We start from the raw sequence: 19,066 nt of genomic DNA, 5'->3' as shown, positions 1-19,066 counted from the left end.
ACAGCACCCAAATCGAAGGCAAAGGTCAACACTCCGCCTCCGGGGCCCAGTCGCGACCGAAAAACCACTTAGAAAGCCCCGCCATCGAGCCCGGCTCCGAAGAAAATACTCAAGCCTTCCGGTAGCTCTTTACCGAGCAAGCCGCACGTGCCGATCCCACCACCTCCCTCTGCACCAAAACCGAAAGACGTCTTGGCTCCAAAACCATCGCCTTATAAAGACAAACCTATGAAGCCAGCGTCCAACTCCTCGAAGCAGACAACACCAGCTTCCACTCCGAAGCCATCATCTTCGGTACCTAAACCTACAAGGCATGATTCCGATGCGCCCAAGCCCTCGAAACGGCCTAGGACTCTGAAAACAACACCTTCGTTGCCGAAATCTACGCCAAAGGACACAGTAAAAATTCCTAAGGCTAAAGACCAGCAGCAACCACGCCTGGAACCGAAAAAATTAGCGCCAGTAAAGGATCCGCAATCAGAAGAACTTTTTCAACCTGATCATCTACAAAAGAAGATCTACATTGACCCTAAAACAGGTGCTGTATCCACTACACCACACAGGAAGAGGAAATTAGACACAGCACCTGCATCTGCAGTGCCTGTCAAGAAGGACTGCCACATCTCCTATGCACCCTTCGTCTCCTATACTTCCTTCTCCTTTATCTCCTGTTCCTCCTAACAATTCACCTCAAATTTCTCCTGAACACTCTCCTCTTCATTCTTCACATTCACCACAAAATGATGATGAGTATAGGGTAGGGGTAGACCCAGATGAACCTTTCCCATACCCTATTAGTGATCCAGACTGGGAGTACCCAAACCCACAAGATGTGCCAGATATTCCTGACCCACAGTCCTATCCATCAAAGCCTTCTCCCCCAGAAGATAATATTAGTTTTGGGCACTTGCTGAACAGGGCTGCCATTTACCATGAGGTCACTATCCATTCAGATGAGGCAGAGGAAGATTTTTTGTTATACTTTTGAACAATTGCAAAGGTCTGTTCAAATTCTTCCTATGATTAAAGGGGTCATCAAACATGCTCCAGAGGTATTTAAAGATCCTGTACGTGCTAGGATCCTAAACCCTAGAAATGAAAAAAAGCACAGCCTGCTCCTGGGGGATCCAGCCTACATTAAAGGACAACTACCCTTAGATTCACTAGTGGTCTCAAATGCTAGAAAAAGGACCAACTCACAGACGTCAGGTGAAGCACCTCCACCTGATAGAGTCTAAGGTGATAGATGCTTCAGACAAGAGATTAGCTGCACAAGCTACCAATACATGGCGTATAGCTAACACGCAAGCCCTCCTTGCAAGATACGACAGGGCTCATTATGACTTGTTAGAAACACTACTACAACATTTACCTGACCAATATAAGGCACAGGCAAACAACCTTATACAAGAAGGCAAATTAAATTCAAATGCCTCAATCAAGTGAGCACTTGATGTAGCAGACACTGCATCTAGAGCTGTAAACACTAGTATCCTACTTAGACGTCATGTGTAGCTACGCATTTCAGGATTTAAGCAGGAAGTGCAAATTACCATCTTAAATCAGCCATTTAACCAACATCAATTGTTTGGACCAGAGATAGACACAGCACTTGAGAAAATAAAAAAAGATACAGATACAGCCACGTCTATGGGAGCTTTGCAGTCCACACAAGCTAGAGGCTCTTTTCGTCGCTCCTTCTATAGAGGAGGCTCCAAGCAAACTGGAGCAGATAATACAGCTTCCTTCAAGTCCAATACACAAACATCCTCTATTAAAGGATATTTTAGAGGAGGCTATAGAGGCAACAACAGCAAGGGAAGCGGTCGAACCTCTTCCACCACAAAACAGTGACTTCCCTCTGCTCCCCCAACAGCATTCCACTCCTGTGGGGGGCAGATTAACGCAGTTCCTACCTGTCTTGAATTCCATCACAACAGACAGGTGGGTAAGACAAATTATCCAGTATGGCTACTGCCTCGAACTTTCAGCTACCCCTCCACACATACCACCCAGGCAGCACCCGATGTCTGCAGAACACCTTACTCTGCTCAAACAAGAAGTCCTATCACTTCTTTAAAAGGATGCTATAGAAATAGTTCCTTTACAACATCAAGGAACAGGGGTTTACTCACTGTATTTTCTAATATCCAAAAAGGATGGGACACTAAGACCAATTCTCGACCTCAGACCCCTCAATCATTATATACAATCAGATCATTTTCATATGATCACTTTACAAGAAGTCCTCCCATTGCTGCAACAGGGCGACTTCCTTACAACACTAGATCTAAAAGACGCCTACTTCCACATTCCTATACATCCTCTCACAGGAAGTATCTAAGGTTTGTACTGGAAGGACAATAAAACACAAAAAATCCTCCACCTGTATTGAATCAAAAAGTGTTAATAAAGTCACTTGATAAAAACGGTGCCCCTCCCAGGGTACAATAGATAAACACCAGACCAAGGAGTTATGAAAACATAGATTAGTTTTAATCAGAATTCATGGGAAAACATGGTTCATACATTGTGCAACATAGAATTGCAGAATATAATCAAAATTGAATTAATAGTACCCCACACAATAAAAGAACATTCAAACAGTCACAATCACGCTCACTCATTCATTCGCAGACCAATTACTATTAAGGTACATTCATTCAGAGGAAACAGAAATTCAGGGGACGATCAAAGGAGAGGGCAAATACCTAAGGGTCAGGTGGTAATCAAAAAAATAATGTAAGTGGAATGGTAGCTGATAAATACAGTGTTGTATCCTCTCATTAGTAGATAGGAATACAAGTTGAACAGAGTTGACAAAATGCAGTAAATGTTATCACAAAAAGAAATATAAAGATTAATACTGAGGAGTATCTGTCTCCGCAATATGTGACAATAACAAAATTAAGGGAAGCGGTAGATCATGTAGGTTTCGCCAAGTAGGTTCGTGGTGCCGACGTGCGTTTCAGTCTGCGACCTCAACAGGGTCTCACCTTCAGCAGGGCACAAACCAATGAAATGACAGGAGTGGGGGTATCTAGGAGCTAGATAGAGGGATGGGCAGGTCAGTAGCAAGGAGGCACGGAGAATCAGGTCAGGAGGTAGAGAAAATCCTCGAGGGGGTGTGTCGTTGCGAGGCGTCTCAAGGCCCGGACTGAGGTGCAATCTGTTGTAGGCTGAAATGGTGGTGAGACAGACAGGCCGGGGGAGGGAAAAAGGGAACTATACAGAAGTCGGGATGGCTGCCCTTCAGGAGCTCGGAGGGCGTTTTTTCCTCCTGGGTCTGATAAACGTAATCGTTCAATCAAGTCGGGTGATAAGGCAGGCAGAATTCGGGAAACATCGGGTCCGTGAAGAGGGAGATTCCAGAAATGAACAGCATTATCAATTCAAAGTCCTTCCATTCGGGGTAACAACTGCACCAAAGAGTATTCATAAAGTGCCTAGCAGTAGTAGCAGCACATCTCAGAAGACAACAGATGCATGTCTTCCCTTATCTAGACGATTGGCTCATAAAAGCCAAGTCATTCAGTGTGTCCAACACACACATCACACAATTCAAACATTGCACGACTTAGGGTTCACGATCAACTACACCAAGTCGCACCTACAGCCCTCTCAAGTACATCAATATTTAGGAGCTACAATAAACATGTCTACAGCTCTAGCGTATCCCAGTCCATCAAGGATACAGCGCATTCAAGCCTTAGTCACAAACTTCCAACATCAACACTCTCTCCCAGCCAGAGTGTTCATGAGACTAATAGGCATGATGGCATCTTGCATTTTCATTGTACCATATGCAAGACTGCAAATGCGTCTGTTACAGGAATGTCTAGCACAACAGTGGAATCAGGCTCAAGGGCAACTAACAGACCTGGTGTTGGTAGACAGGCGCACACATTGCTCTCTGCAGTGGTGGAACACCAAAAACTTGACTAAAGGGCGGCCGTTCCTCAAACCTATTCCACAAATTGTACTCACAGCAGACTCATCTCTCACAGGATGGGGAGCCCATCTCCTACATCATACAACTCCAGGGCAATGGACCATACAACGAAGATCTTTCCATATCAATCACCTAGAGTTGCTAGCAATATTCTTAGCACTCAAAACATTCCAAGTAGAAGTACAAAACAAAGCTGTCTTGATCCGGACGGACAACATGACAGCTATGTACTATATACAAAAACAGGGGGGGACACACTCTCTACAGTTGCCCCAGCTTGCACAGAACATTTGGAGATGGGCCATTCCATAAAACATATATCTGTTAGCAGAACACCTTCCAGGAGTTCACAATCAGATCGCAGATCTGTTGAGTCGACAGACACAACAAATTCATGAATGGGAACTACATCCGCAAGTTCTTCAACCATTCTTTCACAGGTGGGGTCATCCAGACATAGATTTGTTCGCCACACACGAAAATGCAAAATGCCCAACCTTCGCCGCCAGGTTTCCACACCCGCTGTCCAAGGGCAATGCGATATGGATGAACTGGTCAGGCAGATTTGCGTACGCTTTTCTGCCACTACCACTAATAGTGCGCAAGCTTCGGCAACAGTCGCTCAAACTAATTTTAGTAGCTCCCACATGGGCACGCCAACCGTGGTATACAACTCTGCTAGAACTATCCCTAGTTCCACACCAAAAGCTACGTCTGACACCATCCCTGCTAACGCAGAACCATGGAGACATCCAACATCCAGACCCAAATCAACTGAATCTGGCGCTCTGGCTCCTGAAGTCTTAGAGTTTGGTTATCTTAACCTACCACCAGACTGTATGAACATCATTAAAGAGGCCAGGATACCTACAGCTAGAGCTTGCTATGCTGCTAAATGGAAAAGATTTGCCATTTATTGCAACAATAACCAAATTGATCCTCTGGAGGCTTCTATACAAAATATCATTTGCTACCTTCTACATTTACAAAGATGTAACTTGGCATATTCTATCGCCAACATCTTGCAGCAATTGCAGCATATTTACAAAATAGACAACATCTGTCTCTTTTTTAGAGTGCCTGCTATTAAAGCATTTAGGGAAGGATTAAAAAGAATCATTCCCCTCAGGTTACCACCCTCTCCAGTGTGGAACATAAACGTTGTTCTTACAAGGCTCATGGGACCGCCTTTTGAACCTCTAGTCTACACAAATGTGAATTGCAATTCCTCACATGGGGAAAACAGCTTTCCTTATTGCTATTACCTCTCTTAGGAGAGTAAGTGAGATACAGGCTTTCAATATACAAGAACCATTCTTACAGTTACACTGTAACAAGGTGGTTCTAAGAACTAATTCTAAATTCCTTCCAAAAGTCATTACTCCTTTTCATTTAAACCAATCTGTAGTTACCTGTTTTTTTCCAAAACCCTGACTCTGTAGCAGAAAGAGCTCTACACACTTATTGTATAGATAGGACCAAATCCTTTCGTAAAACAAAGCAATAGTTTGTATCTTTCTCTCCACCACATAATGGCTACCCGATCACTAAAGCTGGAATTGCAAGGTGGATTGTAAAATGTATACAAATATGCTATCAAAAAGCAAAACATACATTAACAGTTCCTCTTGGGGGGCACTCTACACGCAAAGTAGGAGCCTCTATGACTTTCTTAAGGAAATTCCCCTAGAAGACAACTGCAACGGATACAGGTGACCACCACTAGGGGACACACTGCTGCACAATCAATGCAAAGTGTAGAACCTGCAGCTCATATGCCTCGAACAGAAAATGCTACTTTCCAGTATGCATCTGTTCTTGGCATGTAGAGCTGCAGAGTACTACACTCCCTCCCGCCTCCCCAGGACCTGTATCTGTTCCAGTTTTATCTTAATTAGATATTGTTAGACCTGACACCCTTGGCGTGATTTTTCCCCCATCTTTTTGCCTCTGCCTCCTGTATTTTTGATGCTGTGCTGGATTTCGTTTTTGCTGGTTTAGATGCTTTGGACACTCTGCCACTGCTGTTCAGTGCCAGAGTGTAAGTGCTCCCTATGTAAATTGTCATATTGATTGGGTATACCTGATTGGCATATTTGTATCACCATGAAGTCCCTAGTAAAGTGCACTGTGTGTGCCAGGGCTGGTGATGACAGATGCTACTAGTGGGCCTGCAGCGCAGATTGCGCCACCCACATAAGTAGCCCTAAAATGGTGTCTCAGGCCTGCCAGCGCAGGGCCTGTGTGCAGTCAGTGGACTGCCATGTCCGCCTGGCCAGTGTCCCCACTGGCTGGGCCTAACCCTTCCCTGTCTGTGCACATCAGTCACCCCTATGGAAGGCTCAAGGTACCCCCCTGGGCAGGGTGCAGTGTATGGGTAAGGTAGAGCATGTACTAGTGCAGGTAACATGCTCTGGTAGCGAGCAGCAGCCATTTTGTGTGCTCACTGCTGCAAGGTTATCTTGCTCCATAGATTAACATGGGGGAGGCTGGTCCCAATGGATACCAGCCTATCTTCTCATAGGAACAAGATGTGACATAAGTGATTGATATCCCTGAACTCAGAATTTAATAGCACATCTTTTAGGAAGGGTTGTTTTTAACTTCTGTGTTTGAGAATAGTACTTTTAGAAAGTGGCTGTTCTCTTGTCTAACCTTTCTGTGTGCCTGGGACTGTTTGTGGATTGACTGTCTGGTTTGAGGGTGACAGGGGCTGCAGAGCCCCCAGGAGGTTATCTGAGTCAGCCCGTGGATGAAAGGCTGCGTCTGCTGCCAAGGAAGTGGGAGGAGATAGCACCTGGGAGTGACTAGGGCTGTGCCTGCCTGACCACAATGCTGGCTCCACCTCCCGCTGGGCGACTGTCACCTCTGTCCCTGATACTGAAAGAAAGAAGGAAGCCAGGAAACCCCCAAACCCCCAGCAACACCCAGAACTGGTTTAGACCGGGCTCAGGGCCCACTTGCATAAAGACTTCAAAGAACTTCAAAGACTTTTTGGGGTATAAGAGAAGGACCCCTGACAACAGAAAATCAGATTCTACAATCAAGAGGAACCTCTGCTGGAAGAAGGACTGCTGAAGAACTGAAGGAAGATTGCCTTGCTGTGTGCTCTAAGGGCTGACCTGTTCTGCTGACCAACTGAAGCTGAGGAGAATGGGACTTTGCTGTGTGCTGTGCCCCTGCGTACTTGAACTTAAAAGACTTTGCTGTGTGCTGTGTCTTCACTGAATCTCCAAGGGCCTGAGAAGAGCTGGCCTCCTGTTCCTGGAACCCAGGGTTAAAAGGTTCCTAAAGAAAGCCCCAAGACGCCGTGCAGATCGTGCTGTTATGACCTGGAGCGTGCTTGGTGATCAACTGCTGAGCGTGAGTAGGGATCGGTGTGCTCATCGGCACATTCCCAGCAAGGGTCGGAGGTCTGTGGTGCCTCCCCTCGTGAATTCTGCTCTAGAGCGGTTGTGAGGCCGAGAGGGCGGTCTTTCCGTGACCTGCGCCCTCGAATATCATCTGCCGCCTGTTCACCGCCGCTGCCCGGGGCCAGAAAACCTCTTTCCCATCTGCCGTCCTGATTGGAGGTGCGGGGCCGAAGATCGAAGCCGCCGCGCTCCCATTGGTTGAAGGAGCCGAGCCCCCCTCACTGACGCCGCGACGGGATTGGCCCGTGTGCTGTAGCGTCATCACTGTTGCTGTACGGTGATTGGATATTGCAGAGAACGTCATCGCAGGCCTGTCCTGAGACTCAACACGATCATCAAACACTGTAAGATCGATTAATTTATAGACAACGAATCTATATGTCTTAGAGTTATTGATGGATGCTTGTCAGATTCATTCAGACAAATGCTGAGCGAAACTCCTAGTCTGGAGCAAGTGTTAATAGCTGCCGGAGCTGAAGAGCGTGCGGATAGACAAGCTGCTGACATGAAGGCTGGAGGTGCCCAGAATGAATCTGTCATGAGTGTGTAAAGTAAGCCAAAGCAAAAGACTGAAGGACACGGGGTTATGTCTGCACACAAAATGAAGTTGTGTTTTAGATGTGGATCCAAAGTTGTGGATACTATAGGGCAAGAAACATGTTGACCATTCATCCACCACTTACATTTATCTAGACCAAAGTGGGTTTAATCTCCCCCCCCCCCTCTCCCCCCCCCTTCAGTCCACGACTCAATAGTCATTTTTAACACAGCACAGAAACCCAGAGAATAAAATTACCCTTGGAGTCTTTTGTATCCATTGGACATTATAGGGCAAGAAACATGTCGACCATTCACACACATTTATCTAGACCAAAGCGGGTATAAAACCCCCCCCCCCTTCAGTCCACTACTCAACAGTTGTTTTTAACACACATCACAGGAACTCAGTGAATAAAATTACCCATGGAGTTTTTTGTAGCCATTTTTAGATCACAAGCACTTTCTTTCACTTCTACTCACGACACACAAGCTCCCTCGTAACACCTAGCTTCACTACGGCAACCACAAAAGAACTCTGGCAAAGAGCCCACCTACGGGGCCTATTGGGCATTGCAGCGCCAGCCCAACACGGAGCTGCCCTGTGATGAAGCATGACACCCCTTGGGGTGTGTGAGGGCCATTGCTCCTTAATGGAGCACTCCCAGTGCTACTAGGCACTCTCTAGCTACCGCCTGAACTTCACACCCATTTCCCTCCTTTTTCCCCCCTCCCCCTGTGTTTTGCCCTATTGGTTGGGGCCTGTATGCTGGACCTCTCACGCCTTTGTCTCTCCTTGTGTGATTTGTATCATACAGCCTGTCATGAATGCGTTCAATTATAGCGATTAGTATTGGTCTTCAAAGCTTTACAAGAAAGAGCACAATAAGGCTCCCACACAAGTGTGTTATTTACTGGCTGATGCAGGTTTAACTTTGAATGCAGATAATTGTGAGTTCCACAAGACAAAGCTAAAATTATTTGGCCATATCTTTTCTGATGAGGGTATGATACCTGATCCTGCTAAAGTACAAGCACTGCCAAATGCTGATTCCCCCACAAGATGTTTCTATGGTGCGTTCATTTCTCGGCATGGCCAGCTATTGTTCCAGATATATGTGAGACTTTGCCATTGCAAGTGCTCCATTGAGTGGGTTGATGAAAGAGAATGTTTCATTTCAATGGTCACATGAATGTGAGAACAGTTTTAAGAAAATCAAACAAGGCATTTAGAATGCTACTGAAATGGCTAATTTCAATCCAAAACTTCACACAGAGGTTATCTACGCTAGCCTAGTCTGGTTAGGCGCTATACTTGCCCAATGCAGCAGATTCCTGAATGCTTGAAGCCATATTGTGGCCTATGCAATTAGAAGTTTGTCCCAAACAGGACAGGCTTATTCACAACCTGAAAAAAGAAAGTTTAGCCACGGTATGTGCTTGTGAACATTTCCATGTATTCCTGTCCGGGAAGCCTTTTATGCTGGTAACTGATCATCAAGCTTTACAAACTATATTTAGCAATCCAAAGGCCAGGTTGCCTCCTCGCATTGAACGATGTGGACTAAGATTACAAGAATTCAATTTTAGCATTATGCATCGTCCAGGGAAGAATCAGAGGTTTGCTGACTCCTTTTCCAGAGTGCCTATACTCGGTCATGGTACTCTGTCCTAGACATCCGAAGCCTAGATCAATTGCATTGTAAAATCAAACACACCAGCTGCCATTTTGTAAGCCTAGATTATCACTACCGCAAGCTATGATAGTGACATGCTAAAGTTGAAAGATATAATCACATGTCAGTCACAGAACCAACACCTTCGAACTCTCACCAGTGATGGTGAATATCAAAGATGTCAAAGATGAACTGTCCATAATCAGGAAGGATTTATACTGCGACGGTCAAGGATCCTGTTTCTGGAGAGTTTACAGCAGAAAGCAATTTAAGTGGCTCACGAAGAGTATCGTGTTTTGCCACAAAATGAGCTCTCTATGAGCATGTCTGGTTTCTGTATCTTGATGAGCGGGTTGAAAAGGAATTAAAGATCTATCGTCTATGCAACTGCCCTTCTTCAAAAGTTACTCAACATACCTTAAACATGTCAGATCTCCAGAATTGTGCCTAGGTGAGAGTAGCCATGTACTTTTTTCGGTCCACTTGACAGTGGACATCACCTGATGGTGATTGTGGATGAATATTCATGATTTGTTAATTGAGGATCTCTCTACCAATGAAGACAGAGTCCTTAAGAGACTAGATAGTATTTTTGTGACATGGGGTGTCCCAGCCATATTGTAACCTGATAGTGGTCCGCCTTTTACCAGTTTGAAGATTTCTTAGAGCATCTGAATATAAATCATCAGAACAGACCTCTGTGGCCGCAGGCCAACGGATTTGGTGACCGCTTTATGAGTACGCTAAACAAAGCAGTGCAGCATGCTACTCTCGAGAAGCCGAGCTAAAAAAAAATGTGCTAAATTCTACCCTCATAGCTTATTGTTCAACACTTCACTCGACTACAGGTGAAAGTCCTGTGACATTGATGTTTGGGAGACCAGTGACAACCAAGATACCTCAGTCAAGTCAAGTCAAGAAATGTATATAGCGCGCTACATACCCAGAGGGTCTCAAGGCGCTTGAGGAAGGGTTGGGAATTAATTGTCGAATATCCAGGTTTTAAGTTGTTTTCTGAATGTAGGGTGGTTCTGAGTGAGGCGAAGGTGAGTGGGAAGTGAGTTCCAGGTTTTAGCTGCCAGGTAGGAGAATGATCTGCCTCCCATGGTGGTTTTGTTGATACGGGGTACAGTTGCAAGGGCTTGGTTGGAGGATCGAAGGTGGCGGGAGGGGGTGTAGAAGGAAAGTCGTGAGTTGAGGCATTCGGGTCCAAGTTCATAGAGTGCTTTGTGTGCGTGGGTTAGGAGGCGGAAAGTAATCCTCTTGTTAACGGGGAGCCAGTGGAGGTTTTTCAGGTGTCCAGAGATGTGGTCTTTGAGGCTAATCCGAGAGAGAAAGATGAGCAGGCAATTCGTGAGAAAGACATGGTTCATAAACAAAAGTTGAAAGCCTATGCTGTCAAAATCTGACATGCGAAGAACATCATTTTTAAGAGAGGAGGTCGAGTGCTTGCATGGCAGATGCAGAAATGAAGATCTGATATTCTATTTGATGCAGACTTTTTTCAAGTGGTTTCTACTAAGGGACACATGGTGATTGCCCAGCGCCCTGGGAAGTCTATTACCAGAGACTTTGTTCATCTGATCTACATGTTGATCATGAGATTGGTTCTGAAGCACCAGTAACTGCTGTTGCCTCTCCACCATCAACGCAGATTCTGGACATTGATGGTGACCGTTTCCTATGACAAGATGAGGTTGAATAATTAAAGCAGCAAAAAGATTGATTGAAAAGTTTTAAGTGTATGTATGTGTGTATATATATATATATATATATATAATTGTAGTTTTTCATTTGAGATTTATGTATGTGTATAAATAACATTTAACATTTTCATTAAACAGAGGAGGAGATATAGTGTCTTGTGAGTTAGCAATTACTGAATTTGTTTGGCTCCTGCTGGATTCAGTAGAGCTGTGACCGAATTGTTGGAGCCGAATGCAATGCAGGCTGCTTTAGAATTTTGAGTTTTCTGTTACAAGCAGACTAAAGAAGACGTGTAATATTAAGGTCCGTGTGAGGCCTAGTTATTAGTGGGTACCCGGGCTGGGAAGGACGCTACAGTCTTCACCTGCATCTGATGAGCTTGGTTCCAACAAATGCCTCCAGCCTTGTACTTATGAAGTCCGATACATATGTAAAGCTGTCTTGAGTACTGTACAAGAACACCCAGTGCTGCTCTAAAGTATCTAGTAGTTGCACTGTCAATTTTTTTAGACCAGTTTAAAGTTTATCACAGTCTTGTATCATCTCATTGTCCACTGTAGTGGTTTTTAGCATGTGTATTCTTGGCGTATCCTGGGAAAATAATGTTAATCATCTGTGTTTGTTGTGCATTTTATCCAGTGTGAATGTGTTTTTTAATCCTTCCTATAAATTTATCTACCATCTTAGTAATGCTGGGCCACTGCTTCAGGGGTATAATTCAGGTTTGCTCTGCCAGCGTTACGGAGTCAGTCAACACAGTTTGGAAATGAGGAAGGGTGGTTGAGAGCAACACCCTATCTCCAACTGCCAGAGTGTTTTGTGACCTAGACCCCTCCCCACTGCTGTGTGTATCACGAAAACAGGGTATCCAGTCACATTGGCCGGGGATGTTCACCTAAACAGTGACTGAACACGTGATATTCTTGCTGTTGTTGCATTGTCCTAAGCAGCTCGCTTTTCTGTCCTGCTTCAGAGACAATGTCTCTGGTTGTGGGCTGCCAAACAGAACCACCTCTGATAGGAACCTTCCTGGAGATGTGAAGTATGGATTAGTACACTCAAGGACCTGTGCCATACCCAAAATGGCGGCTCCAGTACAAGATCATAGTCCCAACTAAAGTGACATTTTTCTGTTTGGGCGCTTTATTACCACTAGCAATAAGCCATATTTTGAGGCCCCTTATAGCAATCTGGCGTCATCATTTGGTAGGTTGTAGGGTCACCATAAGCTGTTTCCTTCACTGGCCCGATGGAGAAACAACCCTGAAACGGGATGGTCCTGGCGATAAAGAAGCGTGGTCAGTTTGTTGTGAGGCAAATTCCAACAAGAAATTCTAATGTTCTGTTCTTTGCTGATTTGTTAATGGGGTTCTTCATATTGTTTCTTCAACCTAAAAAATCAAAGATTAATTTAATTACTCCGATGAGTCTTAACCAGTTGCTTCTCTGCTGAAAGTAAGACCTTGGGGTTTGTTGTTTTGGCACACTGTTTGCTTTATAACCTTGAACTTTTACGCTTGTATCTGACGAGGCTTTTGGTTTGTGAGGTTTTTGTCGTCCCTTTCTTGCTCTAATAGCCAGTGGATGGCTCTTTTTTTTGTCACACAGGAAGAACAAGCACGGCTGTGACATCTGTCGCTGTAAGAAGTGCCCCGAGGTCCCCTGTGGGAAGGTCTGCGCAGTGGGCTTCGAGCAGGACAGTCATGGCTGTCTCACCTGCAAGTGCCGAGGTAGGTGGCAGCGTCCCAAGTCCAGCCCACCCTCTCCATCCTTTCAAAGCTCGTGCGCGGGGGAGGGTGCTGGGGGGGGGTCACCTGTGGAAGACATTGCAATGACAGAAGCAAACGTATCAACGAACAACGAGGAGGTATTTATAACTCCCGTGGTAGATGTTCAAGCCATTTACTGTCAGCACGTCCCTATTTATTAGGGATTTGCTTCCCATTTGTGGTAATTTCGTTTTTTAATTACTCCATTCTAATGAAGTAACCCATCACGGGATTGAGAATGACTTTTTAATGAGCCCATACTTCAAGCCAAAAGGGAACGGACTGCATATGATGGCTTCGAGGCGGGGCCTGTTCCACGTGCTGCATCACTGAATCTTTTTTTGTTGGTTTTTTTTTTTACCACAGCCGTTGCTTCCGTGTGTTCACCACGCGCACGCGTGAATTGTGTTGTTACGCACTATTAATACATTGGACATCAAGCAGAGAAATGCATTCTTTTAAAACGTGCTATTGCTGCGTTGTAGGAATGGATTATCTGGTCATGACTGAGAAGTGGCATCCATCCACACCCAGTGCATGTACATCCCAAAAAGCATGTCGATAGGAAACAAACAGCTGGGATCTAAGACGCACAAGAACCGTGTTTGAACCGTCTATGTTGCTGGCCCTGGAAGTTTGACTACTGGGTCTTACTAGCCTCTCTGGTATTTTCCTGGCAGGCCCAGGCTAGGAGCTGCTTTCAGAGCTGGGTGTGCTGCATTGACCCAATCGTGAAAGCCCCCGTTCTAGTCGTGGCCTCCTGCAGCTTGGGGCTGGTTTGATCATATTTGCTAGGGTTGCCCTAGGATGTCCGGTATGTCTCTGTATGCCTGTACATAGAAACGTTCTGTGGCATTTAAATGACATTGGGCTGTGTGACATTTGGCAGCTCATGGTTGGCTAACACTGCAGTGCTTAATTTGTAAAAAGTTAAGTGCTAGGTCCCTAAGTATTTTGCAGGAGTCCGCTGCCTCTGCCACTGCTGAATGCAAGTGCCAGGGTGGCCTACTAACGATTACACTCAAGCAAGAGTGACTTTTTGGACTATTCCAGCTCAACTTAAACTTTGGGAATGGCCTGGAAGTGCTAGTTATATCATTAAAAATACATATAAAATAGTTAAACATGTCACTGCTGTGATATGATAAAAATAGACTCACATCACCACCATTTTGTGGACTTTCTTCAATATATCCCGGTAGTTCGAAATGGGTGCCAGTGCAAGGCACTAGTAAACACCAGCACACATTAACCCCTTCCATGCTGGTGACGAACCCCAGCCGTCATGCACTACGGTGCTCGTGTGCTGATGACGGCTGGGGTTCGTCATGGCCCGCCCCTGTTCGTTTGTTTACCGCACGGGGGCGGAATCGGGCCAGCAGGGAAGGGGTTAAACATTGGTTAATGGCATTTGTAATAAACATGCAGTAGCATTGCCACCTTTCAGGGTATAACCTGAATAGTTCATGTTTTTGCTGATTTCTTCTGTTGAAAAAAACACCTGTATAATGCAGACCTATGTTGTGTTTGGGACTTGATAAGGCTTAGTTTTGATCATGTTGCAGGCCACTGTGTGTTTGGATCTGGAGAGTGCTTTATAGAACATTGATTGGAACTAACCAGGCCTCAACCAGCCATTTTGACATTCTGGTATTTACCCAAGTAAATTACAGGCTAGGGAGGCTTTTTTCAGAACCAGATGGTCTCCCCTAGGGCTCGATTCGAGTCACATCCTCTTCCAGTTTTGGCAGCTTTAATCATTTTTGCCTGGGCTGATTTTGCTTTCCAGTATGACCATGGGTGGAATATTAGCAAAAGATGACAGTGTTGTCATGCGCGGATCTTACATTTTCAAAAGTGCAGACAGTCCTTTTATGTGACCGTTTTGCACTTAGCCACTTGCTTCTTTTACACTGTCCAGTTAGAAATAGTAAACGGACAACGAGGATCCCTACCTCAGTTTCCTATACACAGTTCCTGCTTTCTAGTTTTGGTACATTTGTTATTTGCCTAAACTTCCACTTTTTGTTTAAGGAATTGATATGTGGGTGGGATTTTATTGAAATTTTTTATATACAGATGAAGGATTCCATATTGGGTCCTGCAAGGTTATTGGAGCTATTCCCATTAATTAGTCCACAGGCATTCCTTCACCTCAGTGTGTGTGGTGGAACACCGTCCAATATTTGTCAGTTGTGTAATATACCACAGCTGACTGGCTAATTTGGTCGGCTTATAAGGTGACGTTTCCCCTGGTTGCGGAACATGACATTGTTACACACTGCAATGATTGGGGTCATCCACAAGACCTCTGTTGGCGATAGGGCAAACTCTCCCAACAAGTGAATTTTCAACACTTATTGGGAGGCCAGGATTTCCTGGCCTTGAATGCACTGGAAAAATTCACAAGTGCCCTTGAAGAAAATATGGGTGTTTTTTTTAACCAAATTGTAACAGTGTTATACTTTCATATATTATGCATGGAAGTTTGTGTCTTATGTTTTTAAATCCTGATAGGAATTCTGCAGCTTCTCCTGCTGTCTCGCAGTTTTCATCAGTTTCCCCATTTATCTTCTGAAAGCTGTTCCTGAACCACCCAGCCAAGTCTGCTACTGTTGCTGGGCCTTCAGTTTCCATCCACAGGCTTGGGTTGCTGCTGTGCTTGGGCTGCTATGTTAACTATGTTAACTAGGTATTTGTAAAGCGCGTGGCTACTCCACAGAGTGTCCCGGCGCTGAGAAAGACCATGCCACAAAATAGAGTGCACTAAAGCGGACAGGCCCGGATCTAGTGTTGGAAAAGCCATGTTTTCAATTTCCTCCTGAAGTTGAGGAGATCCTGAACCTCTCTAAGAGAAAGGGGCAAGCTGTTCCATAGCCGAGAAGCCATCACTTGAAAGGATCAGCCACCCACTTGAGAATGCAGGAACTTTGGAATGTACGTCAAAAGCCTAGCAGAGGACCTCAAGGTCTATTGTGGGACATAGTGCAGAAACCTTTTTCTCGATGTATGCGGCCCCTATTTTGTGGAAGGCCTTAAACACAAAAACGAATGATTTAAAGTGAATCCTCTTTTGAACCGGTAACCAGCCGAAGCCTGTACGAAGCCTGCTCTTGCTGCCCACCCTCAGCCTGGTCTACTGATTTTAGACCAGGATTAGTGCTAGTGCAGCTTGACTAGTCCTCCCTGCCCTGGATTAGTGTCAAGGAACTGGACTGGACAACATCATCCATCATTGCACTGTGGCCTTTTACTGGCTTATTATCAAATGGGGACCTTAGATGTGCACTGCACGTAAAACGATTGAGTTGCGGCCAGAGAAGAGTCCACTGCCCTTCCGGAAAAAACATACACGGTGACTGTCAGATGGGACTGAATGCCCCACTCACTACATAGTTTCTGTGCAGCAGGTGGTGAAGATAGGGTGAGGGTTCCAGACATCAAAGTACAATAAACATTTCGTGGCTTCTTCACGTTTGCATCAGTTACGCATCTGGCTCATGGAAATGCCCTGCTCACCTGTCTGGCCTCTGACCTTGCATTGAGCATTTTTTTAAACTAGGACCAGCTTTAAATACCCCAGTTGAAAGAAATGCACAGTTCGGTGACCCATGTCAAGCACACAATATTATACTGAAATGGCACAGTGCCATGCCTCGTGTGCTTATCTTCTGGTGTATAGCATATGAATGTGAAATTGCATTGTACCACTTTGTAAACGTGGCACTACATCACGTGCTTGGCTTCTAGTAATGTATAGCGTTTTTTATATTTATCTGGGCGTTGTAACATTCTACTGGTTATGGGTATGTGACTGGTCAAAGGATGGTTCCACCTATATATTAATGCTGTAAAAAATAGTCCTTCATTGTTCACACTCTAAACTAATTTTGCTAACTCTGCCTACTCAAACCATGCTCAAGCCCACCACATGACCTTTTTATTTGGGTAGGTAGCATCCTTTATTGGGGAATGTCAGACTCACATCCCGAATATTATTGTCAAAGCTACACCCCTCAGTTAGGCAATTGGAAAATAGATTTTTGCATAGAAATTACAGTCCCCTTTCTCCAAAATGGTTTATCAGTCGATTACGTATTCCCACCTACAGGCCTAAATTGTGCTTTAAAATGTGTTCAGAAAAGTGAAGAAAGCCGAGGGTTGTAGCAAAACACAAATGCAGCACAGACCGAGTCACCGGCTCATGTTTATTGGAGTGACTGATTGCGCTCCTCAGGCAACGGGAGGAACAAATGACTCCTCCGTGTCTCTGCTGGCAGCATAATGAGAGCTTCCTGTGCCCGTTTTATTTCTCTTTTTTGTTTTGTTTACACCATGCGCAATCAGACCGCTCGCGCCTCTCCTATCCTCTCGGGGTGAGATGTTAATGTTTGACTAAATTAGCGGCTAGAGTACTCTTCAGTTCTGCTGCTTTGTGATCTGCCCCTTTCTCTTGCATTAAAGTTTCATTAATGAGGGACTTTTACAAGAATGCCTATAATTATTTTATACGTCAGCGGGGCCTCATCTGAGATGGACTTCAATGCATCCTTCGTTTGATTGTGGCACAGTTCATTAAAGCAGAATTCTGCCCTCATGTCGCTCTCGCCGGAATGAGTTCTTGTAATGGCCGCCGGAACAGTCTTGTTAACGAAATAACCTTCTCTTGTACAGAGAAGGGACGCCCGGGGACAGCGCCGGTGGGCACAGGGGTTTTTGTTGTCTTCTCTATTTTTATTTAAACCAGAAGGCTCTAAAGGGGTTTACTCGTCAACAAGGGCCGTAGCTTGATCAGTAAAACTTGGGGGATGTGAGCTTCAGATTTTCCAACAATCACGCGTGCATGTCAGTGGAAATGAGTGCGGAGTGTTAGCGGGTGTGTGTCTGTGTTTTTGCCAGTGGGGACCTGTAAAAATCTAGGATGAAATTTGACAGACGCCTCACCATACCCGGCTGAAAGCACCTGCAACCAACTATTTACTGCAAAATGCATTTTCTCAGGGAGTGTTACACCCCAAACGTCCCCCAAAGCTACACCCCTGATCGTCAAGATAGGCACCTGTATGATGTCAGCCTGACACATTAAAAGCAGCCTGCACGGCAACACATTACTAGTGCCGTATCTTACCACAAATTAAGCAAAAAATACCTGGAGTCCCATTTATTTATTTTTCAAGAAACCACACTATATGCTTTTAGCGGTTTGGGTTATTTATTTTACCCTTCAATTAATATTTTACGAAATTATTCTGTGGAAATTCTCTTCTTTCAGAGAAACACATATACTCAACATCACAATTTGACACTCAGTATTTAGACATTATTATACTTAGACAATGTGCAACAATAATACTTTCACGTAAACTCATAATCAACAACATGTAGAAAAATGTAAAACTATGTAAGACAAATCAGACCCATATACATCACATATATATACGTATCAAAAAACGCACATCAATTTATCTTAGTGCATACATATATCAATGAACAAATACTGAATCTCTAAATGTTCATTCAATCCTGATTTCTAAGAAACAATTAATTTAAATTCAAGGACATAAATTGATTGTCTGCCGACGCGTTTCTAGCCTCGTTTTTCCAGTTACGGGCTTTTATCAGGGCTTCTTACTGAGAGTCCTATTGGTCATATCTACAACAAAAAGAAAATGTAAAGTATGCTTTAACTCCTCTCAACTTTGTAATTCAATGTGGGCAATTTCATCTAATGGCACGACCTACCTATTGCCTTGGGTTTTATCGTCTTTTCCCAAATGCTACCAGCAAGGTGTTTGTATGTATTATCGCGTGAAGGCGTTCACTGCCCAACCATACGTTTCCTTTAGAGTCCTAAGCGATCATGTGGCAGCTTAACTCTGCATGGGGACATTGTAATCAAGTGTCAGTATCAAAACTGCTTTGTTGCACCCCCCTTATGGTCTTAACATCATTTACAGGCGTGCCCCTACCTGCTTTGATGCCTTCAACCTCCTCACTGGCGGTTCGTTTTTC

The 19,066-nt window shown here is 44.6% G+C and overlaps 1 protein-coding gene across 1 annotated transcript in view; it reads left to right on the top strand.

Moving 5' to 3' along the window:
• CRIM1 (cysteine rich transmembrane BMP regulator 1) overlaps positions 1–19,066 on the top strand; it is an 891,430-nt gene that overhangs the window by 709,511 nt on the left and 162,853 nt on the right. The window contains exon 10 of the mRNA XM_086926868.1: positions 12,894–13,015. Coding sequence (XP_086782994.1) covers positions 12,894–13,015 — 122 coding nt within the window. The remainder of the gene's footprint in view (positions 1–12,893; positions 13,016–19,066) is intronic.

Source organism: Lissotriton vulgaris, chromosome 6 (assembly GCF_964263255.1).
Source record: "Lissotriton vulgaris chromosome 6, aLisVul1.2, whole genome shotgun sequence".
Lineage (NCBI taxonomy): Eukaryota > Metazoa > Chordata > Amphibia > Caudata > Salamandridae > Lissotriton > Lissotriton vulgaris.
Note: the sequence above shows the minus strand (reverse complement) of the source record. Positions and strands in the feature narration are given on the sequence as shown.